This window comes from Ochotona princeps, chromosome 1 (assembly GCF_030435755.1).
Source record: "Ochotona princeps isolate mOchPri1 chromosome 1, mOchPri1.hap1, whole genome shotgun sequence".
Classification (NCBI taxonomy): Eukaryota; Metazoa; Chordata; class Mammalia; order Lagomorpha; family Ochotonidae; genus Ochotona; species Ochotona princeps.
In genome coordinates this window covers 116,056,923-116,083,532 of record NC_080832.1, presented here as the reverse complement: position 1 = coordinate 116,083,532, position 26,610 = coordinate 116,056,923, and the positions used below count along the sequence as shown (strand labels likewise).

General features: G+C 55.0%; 3 protein-coding genes across 9 annotated transcripts; 1 reads left to right on the top strand and 2 right to left on the bottom strand.

The window, feature by feature from the left end:
* Positions 1–1,376: 1,376 nt before the first annotated feature.
* On the bottom strand, positions 1,377–15,063 carry CCHCR1 (coiled-coil alpha-helical rod protein 1). Of its 5 annotated transcripts, XM_058665954.1 has the most exons (19): positions 14,923–15,053; positions 14,718–14,830; positions 14,363–14,429; positions 14,068–14,275; positions 10,852–11,155; positions 8,947–9,110; positions 8,703–8,838; positions 8,456–8,566; positions 8,117–8,266; positions 7,545–7,655; positions 7,333–7,439; positions 3,951–4,063; positions 3,781–3,826; positions 3,497–3,645; positions 3,184–3,372; positions 2,989–3,090; positions 2,056–2,207; positions 1,749–1,920; positions 1,377–1,533 (listed from the first exon to the last, which is right to left on the bottom strand). In XM_058665954.1, the coding sequence occupies exons 2-19, from the start codon at positions 14,781–14,783 to the stop codon at positions 1,421–1,423; spliced, it is 2,460 nt and encodes an 819-aa protein (XP_058521937.1). In that variant the 5' UTR covers positions 14,784–14,830; positions 14,923–15,053; the 3' UTR covers positions 1,377–1,420. The 5 variants fall into 5 exon arrangements, with proteins under 5 accessions (XP_058521937.1, XP_004598786.3, XP_058521927.1 ...); XM_004598729.3 differs by having other exon boundaries at positions 14,718–15,063; XM_058665944.1 differs by having other exon boundaries at positions 1,749–1,878; positions 14,718–15,063.
* Positions 15,064–15,831: 768 nt separating this feature from the next.
* TCF19 (transcription factor 19) lies at positions 15,832–18,988 on the top strand. 3 transcript variants are annotated; one of them, XM_058672230.1, is made up of 5 exons: positions 15,832–16,000; positions 16,333–16,843; positions 17,390–17,942; positions 18,263–18,293; positions 18,333–18,988. In XM_058672230.1, the coding sequence occupies exons 2-5, from the start codon at positions 16,606–16,608 to the stop codon at positions 18,501–18,503; spliced, it is 993 nt and encodes a 330-aa protein (XP_058528213.1). In that variant the 5' UTR covers positions 15,832–16,000; positions 16,333–16,605; the 3' UTR covers positions 18,504–18,988. The 3 variants fall into 3 exon arrangements, with proteins under 3 accessions (XP_058528213.1, XP_058528199.1, XP_004598785.2); XM_058672216.1 differs by having other exon boundaries at positions 18,263–18,988; XM_004598728.2 differs by lacking the exon at positions 15,832–16,000 and having other exon boundaries at positions 16,090–16,843; positions 18,263–18,988.
* A 784-nt stretch (positions 18,989–19,772) lies between these two features.
* POU5F1 (POU class 5 homeobox 1) lies at positions 19,773–24,893 on the bottom strand. The gene is made up of 5 exons (XM_004598727.2): positions 24,406–24,893; positions 21,193–21,313; positions 20,830–20,960; positions 20,462–20,620; positions 19,773–20,293 (listed from the first exon to the last, which is right to left on the bottom strand). Exons 1-5 carry the CDS (start codon positions 24,808–24,810, stop codon positions 20,027–20,029), a joined length of 1,083 nt encoding a protein of 360 aa, XP_004598784.2. The 5' UTR covers positions 24,811–24,893; the 3' UTR covers positions 19,773–20,026.
* Positions 24,894–26,610: the final 1,717 nt, after the last annotated feature.

The following is a 26,610-nucleotide window of genomic DNA, read 5'->3' as shown; positions in this document are numbered from 1 at the left end:
ATTTACAGAGGAGACAGAAAGATCTTCCATCTGCTGGTTCACTCCCCAAGTGGCTGAAATGGCTGGAGCTGAGCCAATCCAAAGCCAGGAACTAGAAATTTCTTCTGAGTCTCCCACGTGGGTGGATCCCAAGGCTTTGGGCCACAAGCAGGGAGCTGGAAGGAAGTGGAGCAGCCAGGATGTACACTGGCACCCATATAGGATCCAGGAACATAAGGCAAAGAAAGACTTTAGCCACTAGGCAATTGTACTGGGCCCTCCATACCTCTTTGAAATGTCAATCAGATTATGTCCCTGCTTTCCTGTTTAGGAAGTACTCCACGGGCTTCTGATGGGCTTTGGAATTCAGTCCTCACTGCCTCTGCTCAGCCTCTCTCCAGCACCCCCAATGACCCAGCTAAGACCCTGGCCTGGGGTCTACACACACACACACACACACACTCCTCACTAGGCTCTCCACAGGGGGTCCGCTCCATGGGCTCCTCCCCTTCACCCCCAGTCAGTTTCTAGCATTTTGCTTTCTCCTCCTGACACTTGGTGTGTGAGATGCCCCCTGTTCTTGTCTATGGCTCGCCTGCCATCAGAGGTACCATGGGCACAGGGGTCATGTCCTTCAGGCCTTGCCCCTGTGGGAACCAGTTCAAAGACTGCAGGTTTTCTCTGCCCCCACCTGGCATTTATCATCTTCCAAAGAATTGTAAATTAATGCTAGGATGAGGGAAAAACAAGAGCTTCCCAAAACCCTCGCCAAGATGCCATAGAGGGCCTGACACAATAGTTCAACTGGCTATTCCTCCACCTCCAAGTGCGAGGATCCCATATGGGCACCAGTTCATGTCCTGGCTGCTCAACTTCCCTTCCTGGCAGCCTTGCTTGTGGCCTGGGAAAGCAGTGGAGAACGGCTCAAGGCCTTGGGATCCTGCACCCATGTAGAAGACCTGGAAGAAGCTCCTGGCTCCTGGCTTTGAATTGGCTCAGCTCTAGCTGTTGTAGCCATTTTGGGAGTGAACCAGTGGATGGAAGATCTTTATCTCCTCTCTTTAAACCTGAATGTACCTTTCCAATAAAAATCAGTAAACCTTTAAAAACAAAAAGCCAAGGAAAGGGGGCTCATGAAGGCACCACCCCAGGGGCTGTGTGGCGGACACAAAGGACTCCCCAGTGACTCCCTGGGTGACATCTCCAGACCATGGCTCAGCTTGCTGTAGTTGTCTTTATTTAGTGAGAAGAGTCCACAGGTGGTGGCAGCTGGGTGGGGAAGAGGGCTGGGCCCTCCTCTGTTCTGCTTCTCCAACATTCTCCAGGGATTAGAGCCCCAGGGCAGGTTCCAGGGCAGGTTCCAGGGCAGGCCCCACAGTGGGGCCCCAGGGCGGCCCTGGGGCTCTTGTTCTTAGCTCCTCTTAGCTGCTTAGCTGTTGAGTTACAGGCTGGAGGAGGAGGAGGCTTCGGGTTTGTCTCCTTGGCAGACAGTTTCCTCTCTGGCAATGGCCTCACTCAGGCCCTGCAGGTTATCCAACAGGACAGAGATGGACGCTGGGAAAGAAGACGAGGGGTGGAATACCAGGCCAGTGAAGGTTCTCACGGCAACTGTGCAGGGTTGTGGGGCAGACAACAGTATAAGAAAGGATGGTTTTGGCTCCAGAGAGTGTAGATCTAGAGGCCTGAGGCCTCCCCAAGTGGGGCAAGCAGACTGCCCGGGGTGAACCCTGGAGCGCCCCTCATTGGTGCCTCCCGGCTTCTCCCATTACCCTTTGTGGAGGTCTTGGTGCAGGACAATGCTGCTGGAGGGGTGGATGCTGAGGACCCTGTAGGCCGGAGCCTGCACTCCGAGGATTTCTCCTTGTTCAGCAGAGAAGGAAGAACTGCCAAGAGTCGCTGCTGCTTGTAATGGGAGAGGAGACCCTCCTGCTGCAAGGTGGCCTGGGAAGGAGAGGGTTAAAGGCCACCTAGCCTGGGCACAGCCTCCCCCTCCTCTGTCTACACTGCTAACCACAGGCAGCCTAGCCCAGACAGGGCCTGGGGGCTTCAGTCTCAGTGGTCTTGGGTGTTCCCTACCAGCATGAGGTTCTTGTCCCTCTCCAGCTCCTGCACGCGCTGGGCCAGCCGCTGCCCCTCTTCCTTCCGGGCCTCGTCCTGCAGACGCCTGAGCTCCTGGTTCCGTTCCTTTTCCCGGGTGGCTTTGCGCTGGATCTGGCGCAGGGAGACCACTGCAGATAAGACAGTGCACAGCAGGGCACGGGTGGGTCAGCCAGGATGCAGGCAGGCATTGTGAAGGCACTATGGGGCCGGCTTGGAGACTCAGGGGTACCGTCTGATGTGGAGACCTCAGTGTGTCCCCACAAAGCTGGACAGCTGGCCTCTAGGACACTGTGATCTGTGACCCCCACATACCTTCTCCATCCCTACTTCCTTAGGGGAATCCGAATGCTAGGGAGAGCAGTGGAGGACAGCCCAAAGCCTTCCTGCACCTGTGTGGGAGACCCAGAAGAAACTCCAGGTTCCTGGCTTCAGATCAGCACAGTTCTGGCTGTTGCGGTCACTTGGGGAGTGAATCAACGGACAGAAGATCTTCCTCTCTGTCTCCCCTCCTATCTGTGTGACTTTGCAATAAAAAATAAATCTTAAAAAAAAAAATGTGTCTACTCAGTAAAGACATCAAATGTGGCTGGTGTGCTGTGCAGTACCCAGTTAAAGACCCAGTAAAAGTACAGGAGTGCTCTCTGCACAATTCTGCTCACTCATCTACATATTTGCAGTTTCTGCTGTGGTAGGAGGCAGCAGCTGTTGGTGCTGGATGTGGGAATAGGTGACCATTCTGGGGGGGCAGTGGCTGGGAGGGGTACTGGGGACCTCTCCTTGCCATCCCCTCATACTGCATACTTCCTTCACTACCTGCATACCTCATGTCAACAGGAGCTTTTCCAAATGTTTGGGGTGAGGAGGATAATGACCTTCCTGGAAGGCCCACGTGCCCTCAGCAAACCTCACCGGCCTTGGCGTGCTCCCTCCGGGCCTCGTTCAGCCTCCTCTCCGTGTCCGTCAGCTGTTCCCTCAGCCGCGTTTCCACCTCAGCCACCTTCTCTTGCAGAGCTGGGGTGAAGAGGCCGATGGGAAGGGTCACGAGGAGACACTCCTCCCAATCCCCCTTCTTCCTGAGGAGAAGCCCCTACCCTGCCCACACACCTTGCCCGTAGACCTCCTGCTGCTGGGTAAGCTCCTGCCGCAGGCTGGCCGCCTCCTGGGTGCTCTCCTGCTGGCCCTGGCGGGCTGCCTCCAGCTGCAGCCCCACGCTGGCCAGGGACTCCTGGGTCTGCTGCAGCTCCCGCTCCAGCTGCTGGGCCACCTCGCTCAGCTGCTGTCGCTCCGCCTCGCCTGTGAGCAGGTCTGGGGCTCAGGCATCTCTGCACTTGCACCCTAGATCCCAAGTCTTCCCTCCTCCTCCTCCCCACTCTATGCCCACTGGCCCCCAGCACCCAAATCCCAAGACCGGGTGTACCTTGCTCCCGGGCCCGGCCCACCTCCTGCTGGATGAGGCGGGCACTCAGCTGCAGCTCGGCATCCAGTCGGTTCCGTTCTTCCCGAAGCTGCTGAAGCTCCAGGCTCGTGTCCTCGATCAGCTGGGGTGGAGGCGGGGGTGGAGGGCAGCTGGCCAGGAAGGAGCAGCAGAGGTAAGTGCCCCTCCTGGACAGCCCAGCCCTCCTCAGTCTCATGTTGAGTCCCAGCAGCAACGCACTCCCCCACTCCTTCACACTCACACACACACACACATACACTCTTTACCTCTCCAGGCGCAGCTGAGCAAGGGCCAGCTTTCGAGCCATCAGGCCTGAGGGAGAAGAGGTGGAAATCGATAGAGACAAGGGGATTCAGAGAGGACTTGGAGCCTCAGAAATGCAAGGGCCGTGGGGCCAGGAGCAGGTGGAGGATGCGGGATCAGAGGCTGGACTCACCGTGGACAGTGTGGACCTTGCGCACAGCATAGCTGAGTCGGTTGCTGAGGCTGGGCAGCCGGGCCACTGCCTGCTCCACCTTTGCCATGGTGCTCTGGAGGCAGACCTGAGAGCTGGAGGAAGCACCGGCCACTTATCCACCACCCTCACCTCCCCAACAGGAGCCATAGGGTTTCTACACACAACTTCCTCCCTGACACAAAGGGAGAAACACAGCAGGGCAAAGGAAACCAAAGGCTGAAGGGGCAGGATCTGGGGCGCTTGTGACAAAGCCTCGTTGCCTGGCTCCTTCTCAGACAGAAAAAAAAAAAAAAAACCTGGTGGGGAAGCTTTAGCCCTAACTGATCATCAGATAAATACTACCTAGTTGTTTATAAAAGCAAAAAAAAGAGAGAGAAAGAAAGCATAGCTATTCCTGGTGCCAAAATCTCAGCCTCCCTCAGAGTCCTGAAAATAAGTGTCCCTAATAAAAGCCCTACAGGGACCACAAGGTCACAGAATCGTTTCTGAACCTGGGGACACCACAGGCCAGCAACGGGCTCAGTCACAGCAACTCCACACGACTAATCTTCAGCTGGCCTGGCCTCTGTCCCCTGCAGACTGTGGGTGGGTCTCCAGGGATGGGATGTTCCTGGACCTGCTGTGACATGCCACATTCAGGGTATATAAATCTATGTGCATTTTTCTAATAAAGCCCAAAGTTTCCATCCATTTTCTAGGGGGGCCTGGCCCCTCACTAAAGTGTTAAATGACTCGTCTTTTCAGGCAAACTGTGGGGCTTATTTCTTGCACCTGTCTTTTGAGCACTATGGCAAACAAGGCCAGGGTGACAGCAGGTGACACCGGTGAACGGCAGTCCATGTGCCACCTCAGCTGGGTGGCCCAGGAGCAGGAGCACAGCTCACTAAAAGTGAGAAGCTGAAACAGGATCCCCAGTGGGGGAGGGCCCCGGGGGATCGAGGGACAGACTCGGAACTTCCTCAGGAGACGGGAACATAAGTGATGAGAGAAGCTGACACCTGTATCCCTAAAGTACAGCAAAGATCTCTCTTGGAGCCCGGCACGATGCTAAGTGGCTAAATCCTCACCTTGCACATGCTGGTATCTTATATGGGCACTAGTTTGTGTCCTAGCTGCCCCACTTTCCACCTAGCTCCCTGCTTATCCTACAGATCTTTTTGCATCTCCTTCTCTCTATAAATCTACCTTTTCAATAAAAATAAAAAATAAAATCTTTAAAAAAAATCACTCTTATCTGAAAACTTTTAGTGGGAGTGTCCAACCCCCACCGTGGCTCCTGGGAAAGCCACTTTCTTAGATGGCCATTTGGTAGAGAGGTTAACATGCCACTTGGGATGCCCACAATCCATTTCAAAGTGCCTGGGTTTAAGCCCTAGTTTCACCTCCAATTTCAGCTTCCTGTTAATGCTCACGCTGGGAGGCAGCAGATGATGGCTCAAGAGCGTGGGTCCCTGCCACCCACAGGGATGACCTAGATTAAGTTCTGTGTTCTTGGTTTTGCCAGGCCAAGCCCCAAAGTTGTGAGAGCATTTGGAAAGGGAACCAGCAAATGAAAGAGCTCTGTCTCTCTTTCAATTTCTCTGATTTTCTTTTCTTTTTTTTTTTTTTTAAGATTTATTCATTTTATTACAGCCAGATATACACAGAGGAGGAAAGACAGAGAGGAAGATCTTCCATCCGATGATTCACTCCCCAAGTGAGCCGCAACGGGCCGGTACGCGCTGATCCGAAGCCAGGAACCTGGAACCTCTTCCGGGTCTCCCACACGGGTGCAGGGTCCCAATGCATTGGGCCGTCCTCAACTGCTTTCCCAGGCCACAAGCAGGGAGCTGGATGGGAAGTGGAGCTGCCAGGATTAGAACCGGCGTCCATATGGGATCCCGGGGCTTTCAAGGTGAGGACTTTAGCCGCTAGGCCACGCCGCCGGGCCCTGATTTTCTTTTTTTTTTTTTAAGATTTATTTATTTTTATTGGAAAATCAGATATACATAGAGCAGGAGAGACAGAGAGGAAGATCTTCCATCCAAAAATTCACTCCCCAACCGGCTGCAACAGCTGGAGCTGAGCCAATCCGAAGCCACGAGCCAGGAGCTTCTTCCAGGTCTCCCACATGGATGCAGGGTCCCAAAGCCTTGGGCCGTAACTCGACTACATTCCCAGGCCACAGGCAGGAAGCTGGATGGGAAGCAGGGCTGCCAGGATATAAACCTGCACCAATATGGGATCCTAGTCCGCTCAAGGCGAGGACCCTAACTACTAAGCTATCGCGCTGGGCCCAATTTCTCTGATTTCCAATAAAGATGAATTTAAGAAAAACTTATAAAGCCATTTTCTGAAAAAGTCATCATGTCACCTAGATACCCATTTCACAAACTTGGCAACAGCCCAGAATGGCTGTAAGCCTGGGTATGCTAGGAAACAAACCAGCAAAAACCCTTTCTGTGCCCTCTCGGTACCAGAGTAAAACCTGCCCCCAGCGGCTCTTCCTGTTCTGGAGGCAGTGCAGCGCAGTGGACTGAATCTGGGTCCTGGCTCATCACACCCAGGCCCATGCTGTGCGAGTTCCAAACGTCTCCCAGCCTGGGTTAACCCAATGGATCTTGAGGAACAAATCCACAATGACCCATCCTGTGTTTAATTCAGCTAACCCTCAAACTCCTCGGCTGCATCAAGGCCATGTCCAAGAGGACAGTCACACAGCACAAACTGCACACCGTCCTGCACCAAGAGTGTCACATTGATCCCCCATGACAAGACCCAGTGTCCGCGGCTGAGGAGTGGTCACTACCAGCATGAAGCAGCTCTTTCTGAAGGCTGTGTAACAACCTCGGCAACGAGACAACTACAAAGGGGGTGGGAGGGACATGGGCTGCAACTGACTTCAAATATGCCCTGTAGGCAGAAGATACAGCAAGCAGGTATGCAGCTTCACTTTGAGTATATTGTTGTCCCAACTAAACAATAAACTTGAGCAGGCCTGAGCAATTTTATATACAAACAGAAAGAGACAGAGAGCGAGCAGGTATCTGTTCACCATCCTTGGACAGCTCTGAAGATGGAGACGCTTTGGGGTGCTGTGTTAGCTCGAGCTGCTGCCAGACTGAACCAGAGGAGGAAGTGCTGCCTCTCCAGCTGCACATGCAGGAAAAACTCCTAACAAGCCACCTGGTGCGACTGTCCAGGTAGCTGTCCCAGGAGCAAGCAAACCCAGCAGCTTGTCCAGGGGCACATAAGCACCTCCAGCCCCATGTCCTCCAGCTGCCCCTTCCGAGCCCCTCCTGCAGGAGGCGCTCTAACTGCTGTGTGCCCAGGAAGCTGGGAAGGCACAGCCGCTCCTCCCTCACCCCTCCACCCCAGGCACCTGCTGATGGCATTGGCGACAAGTTTCAGCTGCTCCTCGGCCGAGGCTGTCTGCTGCTGTCGCCGGTGCTTGGCCTCCTGGGCCCGGCTCAGCTCCAGCTTCAGGGTCTGGGGAGATGCAGGAAAGGACAGGGTTCCTTCCGACTGAGGCCCAGCCTGCAGCCGCCCCACTCCCATCCCCCACCTTAGTCTCTGCCTGTCTCACACACCGACCTTGGCACCCATCCGCTCCACCTCCACCTCCGCAGCTCTGTCCTGCAGGGAACGCTGCAGGATGGCGTGCTCCTGGCACTGGGTTGTCACTTGTTCCTGGAGCTCGGCCACCTGGGAGAGGACAGGGAGCTGGCCAGGGAGCACCAGGAGCCAGCCATGTCCCGCATGCTCAGCTGTACCCAACAGAAGCACTGGGACCGAAGGGGCAGGTAGAAAGGTTTCTACAAGAATGCCATACAGGGAGACAAAATGCTTAGGTTCCTGGGACTAGGAATGCCAAGTCCAGTTTTCCTCCTGGGAGCATGTCCCACACGCACACACCTTGACACACACCCACCCTGATGCTGCCCAGCCTGCCTATGGCTGACCCCCCAGTCTCTGTCACATAATAAACATTTTCTTTACAGCAGGTATCATGACTTGACACTGCCTGATGGTTCGCTTGCTTGTATTGTGAGCTCTGTGAGAGTGGGCACTTGTCTTTGCTCACGAGCTGTGTTGAGTAAATGTTCTTCTCCAAGGAGCATGGGGCTGTGGGGAGGGATACAGGGAGGAACGGAGAGCCCAGGGACCTGGCTCTTCAGCTGCTTCACAGAGTCCCGGTGCTCCAGCTCCTGGGCCTTCAGCTGCACCATGAGGTCAAATACTTTCTCCCGCCAGCGGTTCAGGAGGGACTGGCACTTCTTAGTGAACTCAGGTTCCAGAGAATCCGAGGGTTGAACCTGGAAGAATGAAGAGGAGGAGATAAGAAGAGGAAATGTGTCTGGGCGGTAGAGGAGGGAGGAGGTGTCTTCACTTTCCCTTTGTCCTGCCCAAGTCCCAGTAGCCCCTGCCAGAGGATTCATGGAAAGACCCCACAGGATGGGAGGCCTGGAACTACATAGGGTGAGGGACTCTGGACAGGGCCCCACCTTCCTGGCCAGCTCCTCCTCCTGCAGCGTGAGGATGTGCATGAGGCTCTGCACGCGCACCTGCAACAGCTCGGCGGTGGTACGCAGGCTGTCACGGTCCTGCTGCAGGTTCTACGGGCAGAGGGAAAGCAGCCATTGTCTACAGGGTCTCTGTGCCTGGGCTCAGGCAGCAGCCAGCCTGGGCCCTTCACACCAACCTGATCCCCTATGCTCCCCTCCCCAGAGGAACCCTAATGCGCTCTCCCACCTGCATGGTTTCCAGAAGCTCCTCTCGCTCCTGCTCCCAGGCCTGGCTGCAGGTTTCTGGAGGGACCTGCTCCCCAACATATTTCCTCAGATTCTCCACCAGAGTCACGTGAGCTTCCAGGTCTTTCTGGGTATTGCTAAGGTTGGGGTGGAAACCGGGCAGCTATCAGTGGGGCGCCCCTAAGATGCACCACCCACAGCCCTAACTTGCTGGCCACCACCACTCCCCCCGCCTGGCCACTGACCTCAGCTGCTCCCGAAGGAGCTTGGCTTCCCGCTGTGTCCCGGCCAGCTCCTTGGCCTCCCCTGCCCGTCTGGCCTCCAGACTACACAGGGATTTCTCTAGGCCTTCGGCCTTCTGGGTCAAACTGGCAAGAGCCTCCTGGTGAGCCTGGGTCAAGGAGGACAGCTGTGGAGAGAGGCCAGGGCTCAGTGGCAGCAGCTATCCACCCCACCATTCCTGCACTCAAGCTTCTGGGCCTCCTCCCACTCCAGACCCCACATGCCACCCTCCAGAAGTGTGTTCCAGTTCCTCTCGCCCCCCACATGCCCCTTCAGGAACAAGTCCTACTAAGCACAGGCATTAGCTGCTTCTTGCTACGCTGCTTTCATTAACCAAAAGGCTGTTTTCCTAGGTCCTACAGACTAGTTCCTTCTCATTTTCTGCCCAGATTGCAGTCACTCTTTTTAAAAAGGCAAACCAGAGGGACTGCCTTATTTGTTTTTTGTTGTCTTTCAAACTTATTCATTTACTGGAAAGGCAGATTTACAGAGAGAAGAAAAAATCAGAGAAAGATCTTCCATCTACTGGTTCACTCCCCAGATGGATGCAATGGCGGGAGCTGAGATGATCCCAAGTGGGGAGCAAGAGCTTCTTCCAGGGCTCCCACGTGGGTGCAAGGTCCCAAGGCTTTGGACCATCTTTCAATGCTATCCCGGGCCATAAGCAGGGAGCAGAATAACAGGGACACAACCCAGAACCCATCTGGAATGCTGATACTTGCAAGTAGAGGATTAGCCAATTGAGCCATTGCACTGGTCCCCCAGGACTGTGGCCTTTTTACCCACTTCTAAGCATATATTGGATATTAGGTATATTAGCCTCTTCCTGTGATATGAGCTATATGCATGCTTCTCTAATTGATCACTTGTTCTGTTTTCTTTTTCACTCCTAGTATTAATACCGTAAAATCAATATACCAACATTTTCTTGTATGGCTTCCAGATTCTTTTAAATACATTATTCTTATTTCATTTCTTTGAGGTAGAAAGAGAAAGCAGGTGAGTGAGAGTTCCTATCTGCTACTTGGTTCTCCAAATGCATGTTCCACAACAGCTGGGATCAAACCAGAAGCTTGAAACTCAATCCAAAGGCCTCATCTGAGTGGCTGGAAGCAATTCCTTGAGCCATCATCAACTCTGCCTCCCAGGGTCTGCAGTGGCAGGAAGCTGCAGTCAGGGGTCAGAGCCCAGAGCCACACCAGGCCTTCCGGGATGGGTCACAGTGGCTTCATGGACTTCTTCATCAAGACATCAAACACCTGAGTCACACACAGGTGGACATGCCTTGACCATTCTAAAGCTATAAAAGATCCACCATCTTCTTTTTAGCACCTTCATGGCTTAACTCCTTCCCCTGCTGGCTCATTCAGGAGGCCTCCTTCACCCTCCTAGGCTGCATTAGGACCACTCTGTTCCCTTTAAGGCATTTCTCCCAAATGTGATGAGTTACTTGTGACTATATTCACAGTTGGGCCTGTGTGTCCCCACCTTTGCTGTCGCAAGGTGGGGCACTCAGGGTGATTTGCTGAGGCCTGGCTTCTGTCTTGGGGACAATGAAGTGCAAGCACTGAGAAATATTTACTGACAACAACCCAGCCCCCTCTGGAGCCCACAGCCACCCCCTCACTGCTACCACATGAGCTGGGCACCAGCAGGAAGGAGACAAGTTTCCTACTGAAGACGAAGGGGTTTTGCAGCACAGGGCAGTCATCTGAGTCTTAGAGGAAAAGTATAATCTGATTGTGTCCAAGCCACCCTCCTCAGTGTGCCATAGCACATGGGGGTCTCTTCAACACCTGCCCTTTGCCAGAGAGCCACTGCCCTGTGACCCTGCCAGGACTCTAGGCCCTCCCTGCCCCCAGGATCACCTGCTCTTGGTGCAGCCTCTGAACCTCTTCTAGTTCCCGTTGGCTTCCCTCTTCCAGGTTCTTCCGTATGACCTCGGCCCCAGCCAAGGCTGCGCGCAGGCCCTCGGCCTCAGCCCGGCCGGCCTTCTCGGCCCGAGCCAGCGCCTCCAGCTCCATGGCCTGGGCTTCCAAACGCATCTTCTGCTGCAGCGAGGTCTCCCGTAGGACCCGGACCTCCTCCTCCAGCCGCCGCAGGTCTTGCAGCTGCCGAGAGATCAGCTCAGCTTGCTGGCTCAGGGCCTGTGACCCTCCCAGTTCCAGCGACCTTCAAAGATAAGTTGGTGCAGGTGAGATGCGTCTTTGGGGCTGGGAGGGTAGCCCAAGGCATACACGGGGTCAGGAGGAAGAGGACTACCTGCTTCTGCCAAGGGAGGCAGGGGATGGAGCTTGGGGCATGAAGCCTTCCAAGTTCATAGCACGGCCATTGCCACTCATCCAGGCCCCACCTGGCCTAGCAGGTTCCAGCTGGGCACGGGGACCTACACACCAGTGGCAGGTATATACAGGCTGATGCAGTCAACAGTCAATGTGCACATCCTGAGGCCAGGGGGTTCTGTGGGCAGAGGCTAGAAAAACTCAGAGACTCTGGAATCCTACTGAAAGGAAAGGAAAAGTGCGAGGCAAGCACAGGGGTAGAAAGCAGGAAGCTTCTAGTCTTGACATGGCAAGGCTAGCACTAATGGCGTTTACTGACAAGAGCTGCAGGAGCGTCTAGGTTAGTATGTCAGTAAATAATATAGTCCAAATCTTTGGATAGCAGTCGAGAACCTCAAAAAGTTCATGAAAGAGGCCCAGCGGCGTGGCCTAGCGGCTAAAGTCCTCGCCTTGAAAGCCCTGGGATCCCATATGGGCGCCGGTTCTAATTCCGGCAGCTCCACTTCCCATCCAGCTCCCTGCTTGTGGCCTGGGAAAGCAGTCGAGGACGGCCCAAAGCTTTGGGACCCTGTACCCGCATGAGAGACCCGAAGAGGTTCCTGGTTCCCAGCATCGGATTGGCGCGTACCGGCCCGTTGCGGCTCACTTGGGGAGTGAAACATCGGATGGAAGATCTTCCTCTCTGTCTCTCCTCCTCTCTGTATATCCGGCTTTCCAATAATAATAAAAAAAAAATCTTTAAAAAAAAAAAAGTTCATGAAAGAATGGAATTAAAAATTTATGTTGTGTGGGCCTGGCGTGATAGCGTAGTGGTTGAAGTCCTTGCCTTGCACACGCCGGGATCCCATATAGGTGCCAGTTCTAATCCCAGTGGCCCTACTTCCCATCCATCTCCCTGCTTGCGGCCTTGGAAAGCAGTCGAGGATGGCTCAAAGCCTTGGGACCCTGCACCCGTGTGGGAGACCAGGAAGAGGTTCCTGGATTGTGGCTTTGGATTGGCTCAACACCAGCCATTGTGGTCACTTGGGGAGTGAATTTTTGGACGGAAGATCTTCCTCTCTGTCTCTCCTGCTCTCTGTATATCTGATTTTCCAATAAAAATAAAATAAATCTTTTTAAAAAAAGTCTATGTTGTAGCAAAAAGATTTTGGAATTATACATCTCCTCACCTAGTCCATAGGGGTCACAAAAGCTCAAACCAGCTTGGAACATGAATCACACAAGCCCAGCCCAGAAAAGACTTTCTTTTTTCCTTTATCCTTTTTAAATAGCAGGGATCTGGGGAAAGTACGGTGGCTCAGGGTGTTAAGCTGCCACTTGCAACAATTGCATCCTCTATCAGAGTACTAGTTCAAATCCTGGCTGTTCTGTTTTCGCTCCAGCTCCTTGTTTAACATGCCTGGTAGAAGTGGTCCAGTGCTTGGGCCTCTGCCACCCATGTTGGGGACCCAGATGCAGATCGTGGTTTCCAGCTTCTGCCTGGCCCACCCCTCGCTGTTGTGGCCAACTGAGAAGTAAACCAGTAGATAGTATCTCTCACACATGTCATTCTGTCAAATAAATAAATCTTTAAAATAAATAAAGAGTAGTGATCTGTAGGTTAGGGAAATGGAAAGACTTGCACAAGATCTCCTAGCTAATAGAAAGGTTGTTTTTTTTTTAATTCATTTTTATTGGAAAGTCAGATTTACAGAGAAAAATATCTTCCATCTAATGGTTCACTGCCCAAATGGCCACAATGACCAGAGCTGAGCCAATCTGAAGCCAGGAGCCTGAAGCTTCCTCTGGGTCTCCCACACAGATGCAGAGTGCCAAGGCTTTGGGCCTTCTTCCACTGCTTTCCCAGGCCACAACCAGGGAGCTGGATGAGCAATAGAGCAGCTGGGACATGAACTGGTGCCCATATGGGATCTCTGAGTTTGCAAGTAGAGAATTAGCTAATTGAGGGCCCGGCGGCATGGCCTAGCGGCTAAAGTCCTCGCCTTGAAAGCCCCGGGATCCCATATGGGCGCCGGTTCTAATTCCAGCAGCTCCACTTCCCATCCAGCTCCCTGCTTGTGGCCTGGGAAAGCAGTCGAGGACGGCCCAAAGCTTTGGGACCCTGCACCCGCGTGGGAGACCTGGAAGAAGTTCCTGGTTCCCAGCATCGGATCGGCGCGCACTGGCCCGTTGCGGCTCACTTGGGGAGTGAAACATCGGACGGAAGATCTTCCTCTCTGTCTCTCCTCCTCTCTGTATATCCGGCTTTCCAATAATAATAAAATCTTAAAAAAAAAAAAAAAAAAAAAGAATTAGCTAATTGAGCCATCACACTGGCCCGAGTCCGTCTTCTGACACTGGTCTGCTTCCTTCCTCATCACGTTCCCTCCTTTATGACGTGTTTCCACTCAACGGCTGACAGCAGTGGTGGTAGAATGATCCAGTACAAACCAGTACCCATGTGGGAGACCCAGGTTGAGTTTTACACTCCTGGCTTTGACCTGGCTAAGCCCTGGCTGTGCTGTGGGCACTAGAGGCATGAACAGTGGATGGAAGCTCTCTGCCTCTGCCTTGCGAATAAATGAATACCTTTTTTCAAAACATGATTAAGTTTAGGTCAGAATCTCTCTTGTTTCTTTTCCTTTGCCCCATGCTCAGGTCTAAGATGCTGCATTATTATCCATGCATTGTGGGTAACAATCCTTGCTCATGTACAAATGGACAAGTCACGGAATCAGAAGCAGCAATGAGGGATGGAATCCGCTTCAGTGAAGAAAGGTCACAAGCATCATGTCTGAGAATGAGGTGTCCAGAGGCCCCTACCTGCCTCTCTGCCCCGGCTCCTGCCCGTCGCCGCAAACATCCCGATCCCACATGGCCACTTGGTGTCGGTGCGTTTCCAGCCGCCTCTGTGACACATCTTGGGGGGCCTGGACAATGGGGTTGTCTGAAGCCCAGGTGGGGGCCATCCTCGACCGGGTGGATATGGGCCGGGATTGGAAGTGGGAGGGAGGGATCAAGCCAGAGAGACCTGAGGAACAACAAGAGCACAGCCAGTCAGCTTTCCAGGCAGTAGTGGAGGCGGGCGCCAGCCCCTGGCCCCTGCGGCCCTGCTGACCTGAAGGCTGGAACATATCCATGGGACTTGCAGATTCTAGATTCTGTCTCCAGCCATCTACATTCCCCTGGACAATAGGAGAAACAAGGACACTCCAGTTCAGTGTTCAGGTCACCTTCCAAAGAGAAAGCCCCTACAACAGCAAAGTCATAATCCCGAAGTTACAGCCAGCTCCTCCTGGCTGACTTCTCTCAAAGATATAGATTATCCCCGACCCCACCACCCTCAAAGCTGCCCGCTTGGCCTAACACAGTCCTGGTGGCAACCATGAGGTGGAGAAAGGGTACTGAGACAGGATGAGAGGGCACTATGGGGTTTCAGACAGGCCTGGGGCTCCGGGCAGCGGCGTCTTTACCCTCCTCAGGTTCCTACTGTCCCTGCTGCTCCTGGCTGGAGAGGACGCAGTGGGTACACAGTGCATAGGCCCGGAGCTCAGTCTCCACAGTTCTCTCCACGGCTCGGCCAGGCCTTGGGGCAGCCCATCCAGACACCACCAGGCCATGCCTCTCCAGGCCTTTCCTTTCAAAGTGCTGGCCCAAGGCCTGGCCGAGGAGTATGGCCACATGGAGGGCTAGGCACCTCCCCAGGACCCCTGGGAGTGCAGGTGGCCTAGATTCCCCGGCAGCAGAGCCAAATTCCTCCTGCGACTGCCTTCTGGCCCACCTCCTGGGCGCTGTCCACTCCTGTTGACCTCATTTTTCTCTGGGCTGCTGGAGCCGAGTTGGCCCTTAACCAGCTTCCCCCCACCCTCCCACCTGAATTCACACCTATTTGCACCTGAATCTGGGATTCCCCTCCTGCCTCCTAGTGTGTTTTCCTAAAGGAATCACTCTGGTCCATTCCCCTCACGCTCCTGTCCCAGCCAACTCCCCCCTCCCAGCTACCCCAGTCCGATTACTGCTCTCTCCCCCTTCTCCCGGTTACACCCCCCACCCCTGCTGGACCCTGAGCTCTAAGGCCGCTCAGACCACTTCAGCCGTTCCTTCACCCAGCCCCTGTGCGCTTCTTCCCCACTACGGCCCCCTGCACCCCAACTCTGCCCCTTCCCGCCCCCAACCGACTCTTCCCGAACGCCCCTTACCGGGCGCGAGAACGCCCACTCTGCCCCGGGGCCACACCCACCACACCTGCCCCCGACTACGCCTGCGCCGGGCGAGCGGCTGGGCGGGCGGCTTGGCGGGCCACTCGGGAAGCCCTGATGCGTCCGGGAAGGGTGGAGAGGCGACAACACACGCAGGCGCAGTGCCCTCAGGACCGGCCCAATTGAAAGTGTCCTAGCAGCTGCGCGCCCTGGCCGCTCCGCCCCACTTCGGGAACCCGGGAAAACCTTCGAGCTTATCAGAAAAAGCGGAAGGCGGGAGGTCGGAGGATACGCCCAGCGTGCAGCCCAATGGAAAGCAAGAGAGGTGCAGAACTGACCAATCAGGCGCAACCCAAGGGGCGGGCTCTCTGGGCGCGAAGTTTGGACCCGGGAATTCCGAAGGAGGGGTCTGCGCTGCCCGCGCGCCCAGGCCGCGCCCCTCCCGGCCTCGGCTGCCCGGCTGTCAAACAGGCGCGCCTGGAACCCGGGAGGACCAGGGCAGCTGCACGGGCTGGCGTCGCCCCGAGAGGAGACCACTGCAAGGCTGCATCGCGCGGGTAGACCCGAAACGGGGCTGGGGCCGGGAGGGCGTTCGTTTGCGCACCGCCGGGAACTCACCCCGAAGAAGCTAGGGAGAGTGGGTTTCATCTGCTTGTTGGGGATACCCAGGGACCTGTTTGCACCGCTATTTAGGGGTGTGGGAGGAACTGCTCCCCGGGATGCAAGCTAAATTCTGAAGGGTTAGGTGTGGGATTGCGGGCGACAGAGGGGTGTTGTTTTAGGGTCAGCAGGTTTGACAGAAACTTAGAATTACACCGAGGCCACCCACTCACACCTCCAGTTTGCATTTTCCCCAGAAATTGCCTAATATTCCCTTCGCATTGCACAGGTGGGAGGCTTCAGGCTGTCAGAGAGCCCAGCTCAGCCAAGAAGCCAGAGGAGAGGACGCGTTTGTTTTCCCGTTGCACCGTGTCCTTCCTGGGTTTTTCTGCTGCAAACCTGCCTCACTTGGCCTTGCGTGCCAGACTGCCTGCACACTGAATTTGCACTCCCCAAGAAGTGCCTAAACTTGAAGCAAGATTCCGGCCGTGGCACCCGCTCCGGGCACAGGCACCGCAATGGATTGCTGAAGGGGACAAGTGGTGCAGAAGGGGCGCCGCCCATGCTGCCCTGCTTCCAACTGCTGCGCATTGGGGGCGGCCACGGCGGGGATCTCTACACCTTCCACCCTCCCACAGGCGCCGGCTGCACCTACCGCCTGGGCCGCAGGGCTGACCTTTGCGATGTGGTCCTGCGGCCCCAACAGGAGCCCGGCCTCATCTCAGGGGTGCATGCTGAGCTGCATGCCGATCGCCAGGGTGAGGACTGGAGGGTCAGCCTGGAGGACCACAGCAGCCATGGTGAGCTCCCAGCAGGGAAGCCTTGGCCCTGGCCCTTCCAGGCTGGACAGAGCAAGAGGTTCGACCCACATCCAATTTAGTTCAAGACAGGACCAGCTGGAAACCTGGGGCCTAAGGCATCATGGGAGAAGTGCGGTAGGGATGTTCTGAGGCCCCTATGTACTTTAATGACCTGAGACTCTTCCTCCTAAGTCGGCAGTGGAGTCCCAGGTGGCCCTGGGAGCTTCCGCCCTGGGTGCTGGCAAAACCTCAGGCCTGTCACCACACTAGAATAAAATACGAGAGTCAGGGAAGTTGCCCTTGGGGAGAGGGGATTATAGAGTGGCCCTGTTAGAAGTGCACTGCAGGGGGGTGGTTGGGACAGAACCCCCAGCCTTACAGTGCAGAAAAATAAGGTGCTCAGAGGTTAAGACAGGGGTGGAGAATGAGGGGGCGTCTGCTGCCCGGAGTCGTGTTCTTCGCCATGTTCCCTGAAAACCAAACCCTGTCCTCTTGGGCACTCATGTGCGTGTTTCTTCCTGTCTGCTGCCCCACCCCCATCCACAGGGACTCTGGTCAATAACGTCCGACTTCCCAGGGGCCACAGGCTGGAGCTGAGTGACGGTGACCTCCTGACCTTCGGCCCTCAAGGGGCACCTGGAACCAGCCCTTCGGAGTTCTACTTCATGTTCCAACAAGTCCGGGTCAAACCTCAGGACTTCGCTGCCATTACCATCCCCAGGTCTAGGGGTGAGGCCGGGGCTGGAGCTGGTTTCCGGCCGATGCTGCCCTCGCAGGGAGCCCCACAGCGGCCCCTCAGCACCCTGTCCCCTGCCCCCAAGGCCACACTCATCCTCAACTCCATTGGCAGCCTCAGCAAGCTTCGGCCACAGCCCCTCACCTTTTCCCGGGGTGGGGGTGGGCTGCAGAACCAGCCTGCTGCCACCCCACCTGGAGGGGCCACCCCTTCCGCGCCACCCCCCAGAAACCGGAGGAAGTCGGCTCACCGGGTGCTGGCAGAACTGGATGACGAAGAGGATGCGCCCGACAGTCTCCTGCCAGTGTTTCTGGAGCCCAGGAAGAAACTCTGTGTAGACAAAGCCCCATTGACACCTAGTGGGTAAGTGGGGGGGGCGTCCCACTCCTATGATTGCAGAAAGAACAGAGCTGGAGTGGCCAGAGCAGAGGCTTAGTTGGGGGGGGCAGTATTGGGCAGGTGGCATACTGGGTATTGCTACTGGCATTCAAATGACCTTAACCCCAACTCCTAGTGCCCGAGGGTACACCCTCAGAATGAACTTATAGGCTCACCACTAGGTGTTTGGGTCTGTACTGGTCTAGGGAACCCCCCACAGGTTCATCCTAGGGCAAAGTCTTAAACTTCTCCCAGGGGTTTCCTTTTCTCCTGTGATTCATGGGTTTTTTGGTCACTTCCTTCAGAAATCGCAGAGGTCGTCCCCGGAAGCACCCAGTACCTGCTCCCATGTTGCCCCCTGCTGGTGGGGGCAAGGAGCCCTGTGCAGCCCCTTGTTGCAGCCTGCCCCAGGAAGACACAGTGGCCTGGGTCCAGTGTGATAGCTGTGACATCTGGTTCCACGTGGCCTGTGTGGGCTGCAGCATCCAAACTGCCATGGAGGCTGACTTCCGGTGCCCAAGGTGCTGTGCTGGTGTCCAGACCTAAGGACCACTGGCAGGACACACAGCTGGCCCTGCCAGGTCAGGAGTGGACACAGTGGATGCAAATTGGGTCCCAAGAGATACTGCTCTTCTTCCTTTAGCAGGGAGTGACTGCGGGGAAGGGGTTAATGGCTGTGTCTATTCTGGGCCTCATGGTCAAGGTGACATTAGATACTGTGTCGTGTCAGACGTTGCTGCCGCCAGGAAATTGCCAGTGACCTGGACATTCTGTTAGGAGCTGTACAGCCCTATGACCATGGGCAACAGAAAATATGGTCAGAGTTACACATTGAGTGCAGAAACCAGGCCTGGGAAGCTGTGGGAGACAGGGTTGGTTCTTAATGTAATTGAATGGTGTCACCAAAAGCGTCCTGGGAAAACTTAGGGACAGGCTCAAGAACTTTTTGCACTGTGGCTGGTCCTGCTGCCACCACCAACCTGGCTTTACAGAGCTTTGCTTCTATTTCTAAATAAAGCACAAACAGCTCCGCTCACCCTGGTGGTTATTCTTATATTCCTTAGCAGAATGAAGATTATTAAACTTTCACAGGCTTCACCTGCACTGCCTCAACTCTTGAAAGAAAACCTATAAACCAGTTGTAAGGAACAACCTTCTAACCACAGCTGGTACACAGAACATTCTAGAGCTAAGCCAAAGCATCACTTCTATGCAACTACAATCTGGCTGTTAGCTTCTTGCTAGACAGTTTTCCCCCCAACAGCAAAGGCCCCTCATTAGCTAGTGGCAGGGCCAGAAAGATGTGGGTATTCAGTGAGTTACTTAGGACAGGGTGTGTCAAAACCTTAAGTGGAAAGAAACTAGGTGGACCCTGCTGCCAAGAGAAAGTGGGGCTGGTATGGCACAGCAGGCTTAACGCTGTGGCTTGTGGTACTGACATCTCAGATGGAACTACTGGCTTGATTCCCGTTGTTCCACTTCAGCTCTACCTCCCTGTTAATGCTAAGAAAGCAGATGGTTGATACCATCTAGATAATTTTCTAGGATCCTGAAGAACATGGTAACTGTACCTGTAAGCACAAAGATGGGTGGGATTTGGCTTACATCTCCTCCAGTCACCCACGAACAGGCTCCCGAAGAACCAGCCCAGGCCTGTGAGGACTCTCCACAAGCTTTAATCCCAGCTGGTTATCAGTGACTTCAAACAGCTTTAGTGGTAGCCTTGGGCTCAGGGGCCCGAAAGCAGGGGGTCCCTATCACTGGGTATCCCTAACTCCCACCGCTTCATAAAGGAGGACTTAAAAAATGGTCTTAGTGTCTCAGGCTTCTTTATTTAAAATCAAAGTGATGTGGGGATTAAAATCAAGAGCATCATTGAACTTCAGCTTCCCTCAAACCAGTTTCCCCCTGAAAACTCCTTACCCCACCCTCCACGTTTCCAATTCCTGCCTTAGTGAATGAAGGACTTTGGATCCCCAAAGCCCTAGCTGCAGACTCCAGGTGCTCTTTCCCTAGCATCTCCTCTGACCTCTGCCCCACCCCATTCCTGGGAGAGAAGGGCAGGCAGCTCAGTTTGAATGCATGGGAGAGCCCAGAGCAGCAACAGGTACTGCAGGGAAGCCTTCCCCCTCAGGAAAAGGAACCGAGGAGTACAGCGTGGTGAAGTGAGGGCTACCATAGCCTGGGGTAGCAAAGTGGGGCCCCGGAGCCAGAGGAAAAGAGACAGGTGCCCCTGGGAAGGGAGATCCAGCGGCGTCATACTCCTCTCGTTGGGAACAGTCACTGCTTGATCGCTTGCCCTTCTGGCGTCTGTTACAGAACCACACTCGGACCACCTGGGAAGGGGGGAGTGACATTATCCTGTAAGCTCTGGAAGAGGGAGCCACAAGGCTGTGCAGGGTTACTCACCCAAAGCCAACAAAAACAAAACAACCTCAAGCAGTCAGCAAGCCAGGGGACAGGGAGAGAGCTGTATGGTGGTGAGGGAACAGTAGGGCACTTACGTCCTTCTCAAGCCCCAGCTGCTGGGCGATGTGGCTGATCTGCTGCAGCGAGGGTTTTGGGCACTGCAGGAACAGGCTCTCCAAGTTGCCTCTCACTCGGTTCTCGATACTTGTTCGCTTTCTCTTCCGAGCCTGTACCAGGGTCTCAGCTTTGCAAATCTGGGCGGTGGGAAGAGAGTGACAACAGGCTTGGCACCTGCTGACCAACAGCACACTGAGGGGTCAGTGGTGTGACAGCAAGGTGCTAAGCAAGGGGGCACCGACTGGATGTGTCACCAGAGCCAGGTTCCGGGAAGGGCTTCCCCTGGAGGACTGCCCGCAGGTCACAGACAGACATGATGTGCAATTCCTTACCCCCTCTCCCTTACCTCCTGAAGGTTCTCATTGTTGTCAGCTTCCTCCACCCACTTCTGCAGCAGGGGCCGCAGCTTACACATGTTCTTGAAGCTGAGCTGCAGGGCCTCAAATCTGCAGATGGTCGTTTGGCTAAACACCTTTCCTAGGGGAGGCCGGTGGAAGGGACATACCATGAAGGAGTAGGTAGGCCCTTGGGACTGGGACCCAGATCTTGCTGCCTGTTCCCACCCCACACCCTAACCAGGCTCCCCTCTCCAGAAGGGCTCAAGGCCAAGGCAGGTGGAGCCTGCCATAGAAATACCCTCCCCTCAATCCCCTAGTTAAAGAAATGTTCCTCCCAGGGAAGATGTGGCCCCGATGGGGTGAGCACCCACCAAAGAGAACTCCCAGGGTGAGCCCCACGTCAGCCTGGGTGTACCCCAAAGTGATCCTTTTCTGCTTCAGAAGCTTAGCAAACTGTTCCAGATCTTTCTGGAGAGCTTTGATGTCCTGGGACTGTAGGAAGAAAAAGCAGAGAATGTGTGAGAGCCAACCTCCTCTTTCTAGTTAGGGCTCAAAAATCTGACTGTGGGGCCCGGCAAGATAGCATAGTGGTTAAGGCCCTTGCTTTGAGCGCACTGGGATCCCATATGGGCGCTGGTTCTAATCCTGGCAGCTCCACTTCCCATCCAGCTCCCTGCTTGTGGAATGGGAAAACAGTTAAGGACGGCCCAAAGCCTTGAGACCCTGCACCCGTGTGGGAGAACCGGAAGAGCTCCAGGCTCCTGACTTCGGATTTGCTCAGCTCCAGCCATAGTGGCCACTTGGGGAGTGAACCATCAGATGGAAGATCTTCCTCTCTGTATATCCGACTTTCCAATAGAAAAAAAAAAATCTTAAAAAAAAAAAAAAAGACTGTGGGGTCTGGTGTATATCCAGGCTGCTGCTCCACTTCCCTTCCAGCTTCCTGGCTTGTGGCCCGAGAAAGCCCAGGGTCTTGGGGCCTGTACCCATGTGAAGACCCAAAAGAAGCCCCTTGCTTTGTATTAGTTCAGCTCTGACCATTGTGGCCACCTGGAGAGTAAATCAGGAAAAGATGGAAAATTTTCTATATCTCTGCCTTTCCAACAATAGTAATAAAAAAGGCGGCCTGTATGGGTGCCACTGTGGCGTGGTACAGGGAAAGCCACCATCTGTGACACACCGGTTCTAGCCCTGGCTGCTCCCCTTCTGGTTTACCAGCCTCCTGCTACTACGCCTGGGAAAGCAGCCTAGAATGACCTCGCTACAAACACTGGAGACATGGATATAGTTCCTGCCTGGCCACTGTGGCTGTTTAGAGAAAGAAATAGCAATGAAGATCTCTCACTCTCTGTAACACTAAGAATCTGAATGTAACCTGGGGAACTATCCCAGGCTGCCTACCTAATATCAAGAAAGGTTATTTAGCAAGTAATTCACCCACCCACTGCTCTCACCAGAAACGTGCGCCTCCGGTACATGCAGAGTACCACGCAAGGTGCAAAGTCACCCTGAGCTCCCTCCTGCCAATTCACTTCATATCCCGAGAAATTTCTTTGACTCATGTATCACTCCAGTTGAGACTAGTAAAATAAAAGGCCCCATGTTCCTGATTCTAGATTCATACACTTCCCTCAGCTTGTTCTAAGGCCCCACAAATCACATTAAGACACGCAGACACAGAAGTCAACACACATCAAAAGTAACAGAACTAAAAGCGTGACCGAAAAGTACTTTGTGTATCATGTTCATGGAAAAACTGATTTAAAAAGACCTCTGCTATACTCTTTTTCTGCACTGCATCTCTTTGCTCTGTGCAATAGATTATTATCCCACACAACAGCAATACTACCAGGAAGGAGGATACATCAACTAGAGCAGAGCAGGAGATCAGAAGGGTGACAATGCTCAATAAAGATATTGAAGGGTGATATCAAGAGTCAAGTGCCAAGGCTCTGGCAGCTACAGCCAAGGGCTGGGCCGAGGAGTTACACTCGGGCTTACTCAGGGAGAAATCAGAAGCTGTGGGAGAGTTCTGCGGGCAAAATGGTCACTCATATACTGAAACAGTGGGGTGTACTTGATGTGTTGGCAACAGCCCGTAAGAGGCTTAGGTGATGGTGGCTGGGACCAGGAGGATGTCTGTGATTGATTTAGGATGTGTTGGGAAGGGGGAGATAGCAGAACTTCCCCCAGGATGGACAAAGCAGGAGGTGAAAGAGATTTTGGCCTTAAGCTACAGGTGGGGCGGGGCACTCCAGGGAGTCGTGCTGGGTGGGAAGCAGAAAATGCACCCGTGACTGAGGTCTAAATGTTTAAGTATTTACGCCTTGGGGGTTGGGGCTGGGGTGGGTGACAGGGAAGAAGGGTAAGGAGAGCCAGAGGTAGAAGGACTAAGCCCTAGGGCACACTCCTATGCAGTGGAGCTTGCCAAGGGGCCTGAGGGGCAGCAGCAGGGAGCAAGCAAAAAAAAGCATTAAGGACAATGTTCCCACTTGAGCTCGTTTGTTATCAAACTGGAACAGAATCATCTTCATTTCCAACTCTGACTCAGCCAAACCCAGGCATTCCCTCTATCCAGTCTTCAGCATTTCCAAATCTCCACAATGGTAAACTCTGGCTTAAAGCATACCTCCATCACCTAGCAGTGAAAACCCGTGAAACAGCTAATAGTGCGGCCCTGGGAGACTTAATGAGATAATGAATGAGATGTGCAGACCGAACACAGTCGGGCGCTAGCCAAGGGACCATGGCTGGCTGCCATGGTCATTCAGCCGCCACCCCCTGCGCCAAACTGCCCGGTGCCTGCTCCTGTCTGTAACTACGCAGACCCTTGGTGAAGCCCACAGGCTCTGGCCTTAATCTCTAATCACTCGCACTTGAACCCTGGAAGGGCTGAAAGCTGAATTATGAAGCAGGGCCTTAGAACTTTCACATTTTTTTTCTGGTTTGCAACTTGAAGGAACTGAATCTGAAGTCAATCAAAATCGCAACTTCCAGCTCCCCATTAGGAGGCTGCCAGGCTGCCCAGTCCATTGAAGACACATTGGCCTCAAGCTGAGGTCGAAGAGCAGATCAACCTTAAACTTGAGGGAGGTAAACCAAGCCCACACAGTCTAGGCTATCAGAAACAGAAGCAGTTGCTATCAGAAACCAGTCACACCCTGCACTTTCAGGAACTATCACTCCGGGATAAGCACTGTTTGTATCCTCAGGCCATACTTCGCCCTCAGGCCACGATGCTGGGCCTGACAAGGACTAAAGCTTTCATGGAAGGAGTTCCAACAAACCCCAAGGTAGGTGAGCCATCTGACCTAGAGCAGGTCAAGGAAGAGCGAGAGCCGAGAACCCCATGGGCCGAGCCTGGACCAGGTCCTGCGGCCAGCTGCAGTACTGTCCCTCCAGACCGCCCCTGTGCCCCATTCCTCCCTGCAGCCACCACACACTTTCTCTGCCCAGGGTAGTCCCCTGCCCGCTCCTTCTACAGGCCTCGCCTCGGCGGCAGCAGGCCATCACTACCCACCCTGATCACCAGCCGCGCCACCTTCCCACACCAAGCCCCACCAAGTCCGTCGCAGCTCACTCACCTCCTCAGAGTTTTGCTCCATTTTCTCCTTTTCGATCTTCACGGCACCAGGTGGGGCAGCGCCGGGCTCCGGGGAGGTCCCCTCGGAGATGCTCCCCACGCCGGCCCCTGACTCGCCCTCCGGCTGAGAGCTCTCCAGGCCGCCTTGAGGCACGAGGCCCACGGCGAGCTGCGGTGCGCAGTGCGCCATGGCTCCACAGAAGTCGTACGGCGGGGGGCACCCGGAGAGCCCCCACAGCTCCGACCCCGGCCCAACTCCCGGCCCGATGGCGGGCCCACCGGGAGGGCCTTGGAAGCTCAGCCAGGCTCGAGGGTCCACCCAGCCTGGCTCCGGCCCTCCCGGCCCATCGCCGCCACCCCCAGGAGGGGGCGAGAAGGAGAAGTCCGAAGTCAGGTGTCCCGCCATGGGGAAGCTGGGCTCCCCAAGCCGGGGGCCAGGTGAAATGAGGGCTCTCCACAGGACAGCTCAACACCTCTCTCCCTCCGCAATCCCACCCACTAGCCTTGACCTCTGGCCCCGCCCACTGGGTGGGTGGAGGAGGGGGGAGAGAAACTGAGGCGAGAATGTTTGCCTGGTGGCTGCGGCGTCTGAGGTGAAAACTAGGGTCTCCTCCGAGTCCTTGGACATTTTTACTTTTTGCTCTCGACGGGCTATCTGGCCCTCGGCGGCGACGCCTTTCCCACCTGCCCCATTTTCTTCATGGGCCCGGTGCCTGATTCTCTTTTCTAGATACCCAGACACTGCCCACTCACTGGAGCCCACTGGCCTTGGATCCTTCTTGAACATGCCCATACCAAGTACCTCTGGGCTCTCCCATAGTTCCCTGGGCTTACAGGCCAGCTGCCTCCTCTTGGAAAGACCCTGCATTCTACCTCAAGATTTTGACCAAATCCTGTCAGTGGGGAAGGCCCAGGACCCACCTACCCACTTCGATGGCCAGCCTTGATTCTTGGGGTCCAGCTCCTCTTCTACCAGGCTCAGCAGTCCACTCCCATTAACCCTTCTAGGTAGGCCGCAGAAGGACTGGGCCAGAGTTTTCCAACCTTTTGCACAGACTGAAGGATCTGACACCCATGCACCCACCACCTGCTGGGCTTAAGGGACCCCCACTGCAAGATCTGCACTCAGGTCGCTGGCTTCCCACTCCCTCCTTGGGACCCCACGTCTGGTCCCAAAGCTCCCACTTCTCCCTCCCTCACTTCCACAGCCCAGGCCTCCAGCCCCAGGCCTGTGTGGAGAAAACCAAGCAGAGAATGTAGAGAAAAAAATAGCTAACTTCAGGTTCAAAGAGGCCTGGAAGGGACTGAGGGGTGGGGGGGAAGGGGCAGGACAATGCCTTGCCTGGACGATACCGATCCCCAGAGGGGGCAGCTCTAACCCTAAACAAGTGCTCAACCCTTGAATGGGGCAGGATGGCTCCCCTGGGGACAGCTTCCTGTCCCCCACCACCTCAGGCCCAATCCCCCTACCCGGATTCCCCATTCTAGAGTGCCTAAAAAGGGTTCCTGCTGACCCCCCCCACCTCTCAAAGCCTGAGCCTCAGACAGCACCAGGGGCCCCCCACTGGGAGCGAGGTCTCCAACTCCCTCTTTCTTCGGGGGAGTCAGATGTCCAGCCTCCTCATCCTCCATCCCGCCCCCAGGGGCTTTGTTTAGGGGGGGCTGGCTGGCGGAAAGTTACAACCGAGGTGTAGAGAGCCATTTGGGGGAGGGGGCGCAAGAAACCTTCCAAAGCTTTCCCTGCTTGTTGGCTTTGCTGGGTCTGGGCTGTCCGGGCTGTTGGGGAGCTCAGGCTGGGGACTTAGCACCTGATCGCGTTTGCAAGAGAATAGTCCTCAGATGGCCTGTCTGCTTGGGTGTTTGTCTGTCTACCTTACAAGGCGCCCTAAAGGAAAGCTCCGGGCTACCAAGGGACACTGCCGGGCTCTGAACCCAAACCCTGGCTGAGGCTGAGAACCTCTGGCCCCGGACACACCTCCTGTTCTAGGGCTCTCTGGGGTGGTTGATGGGGTTGCTAGGTAGCCCTGGCAGCCATCCAGCGGGCGGTCTCCTAACCCTCTCCGGCCAGCTGTCTGCTTGGTGGTAGTCTTCTACACCTGTTCCCTTCTTCCTGTCTGGGTGTGTATCACACTGCCTGCCTGCCACGTGCGTCGTCCCTGGGGACCAGACTAGCTTCAAGGGCTTCAGTACTTTCCGCAGGTTTTAA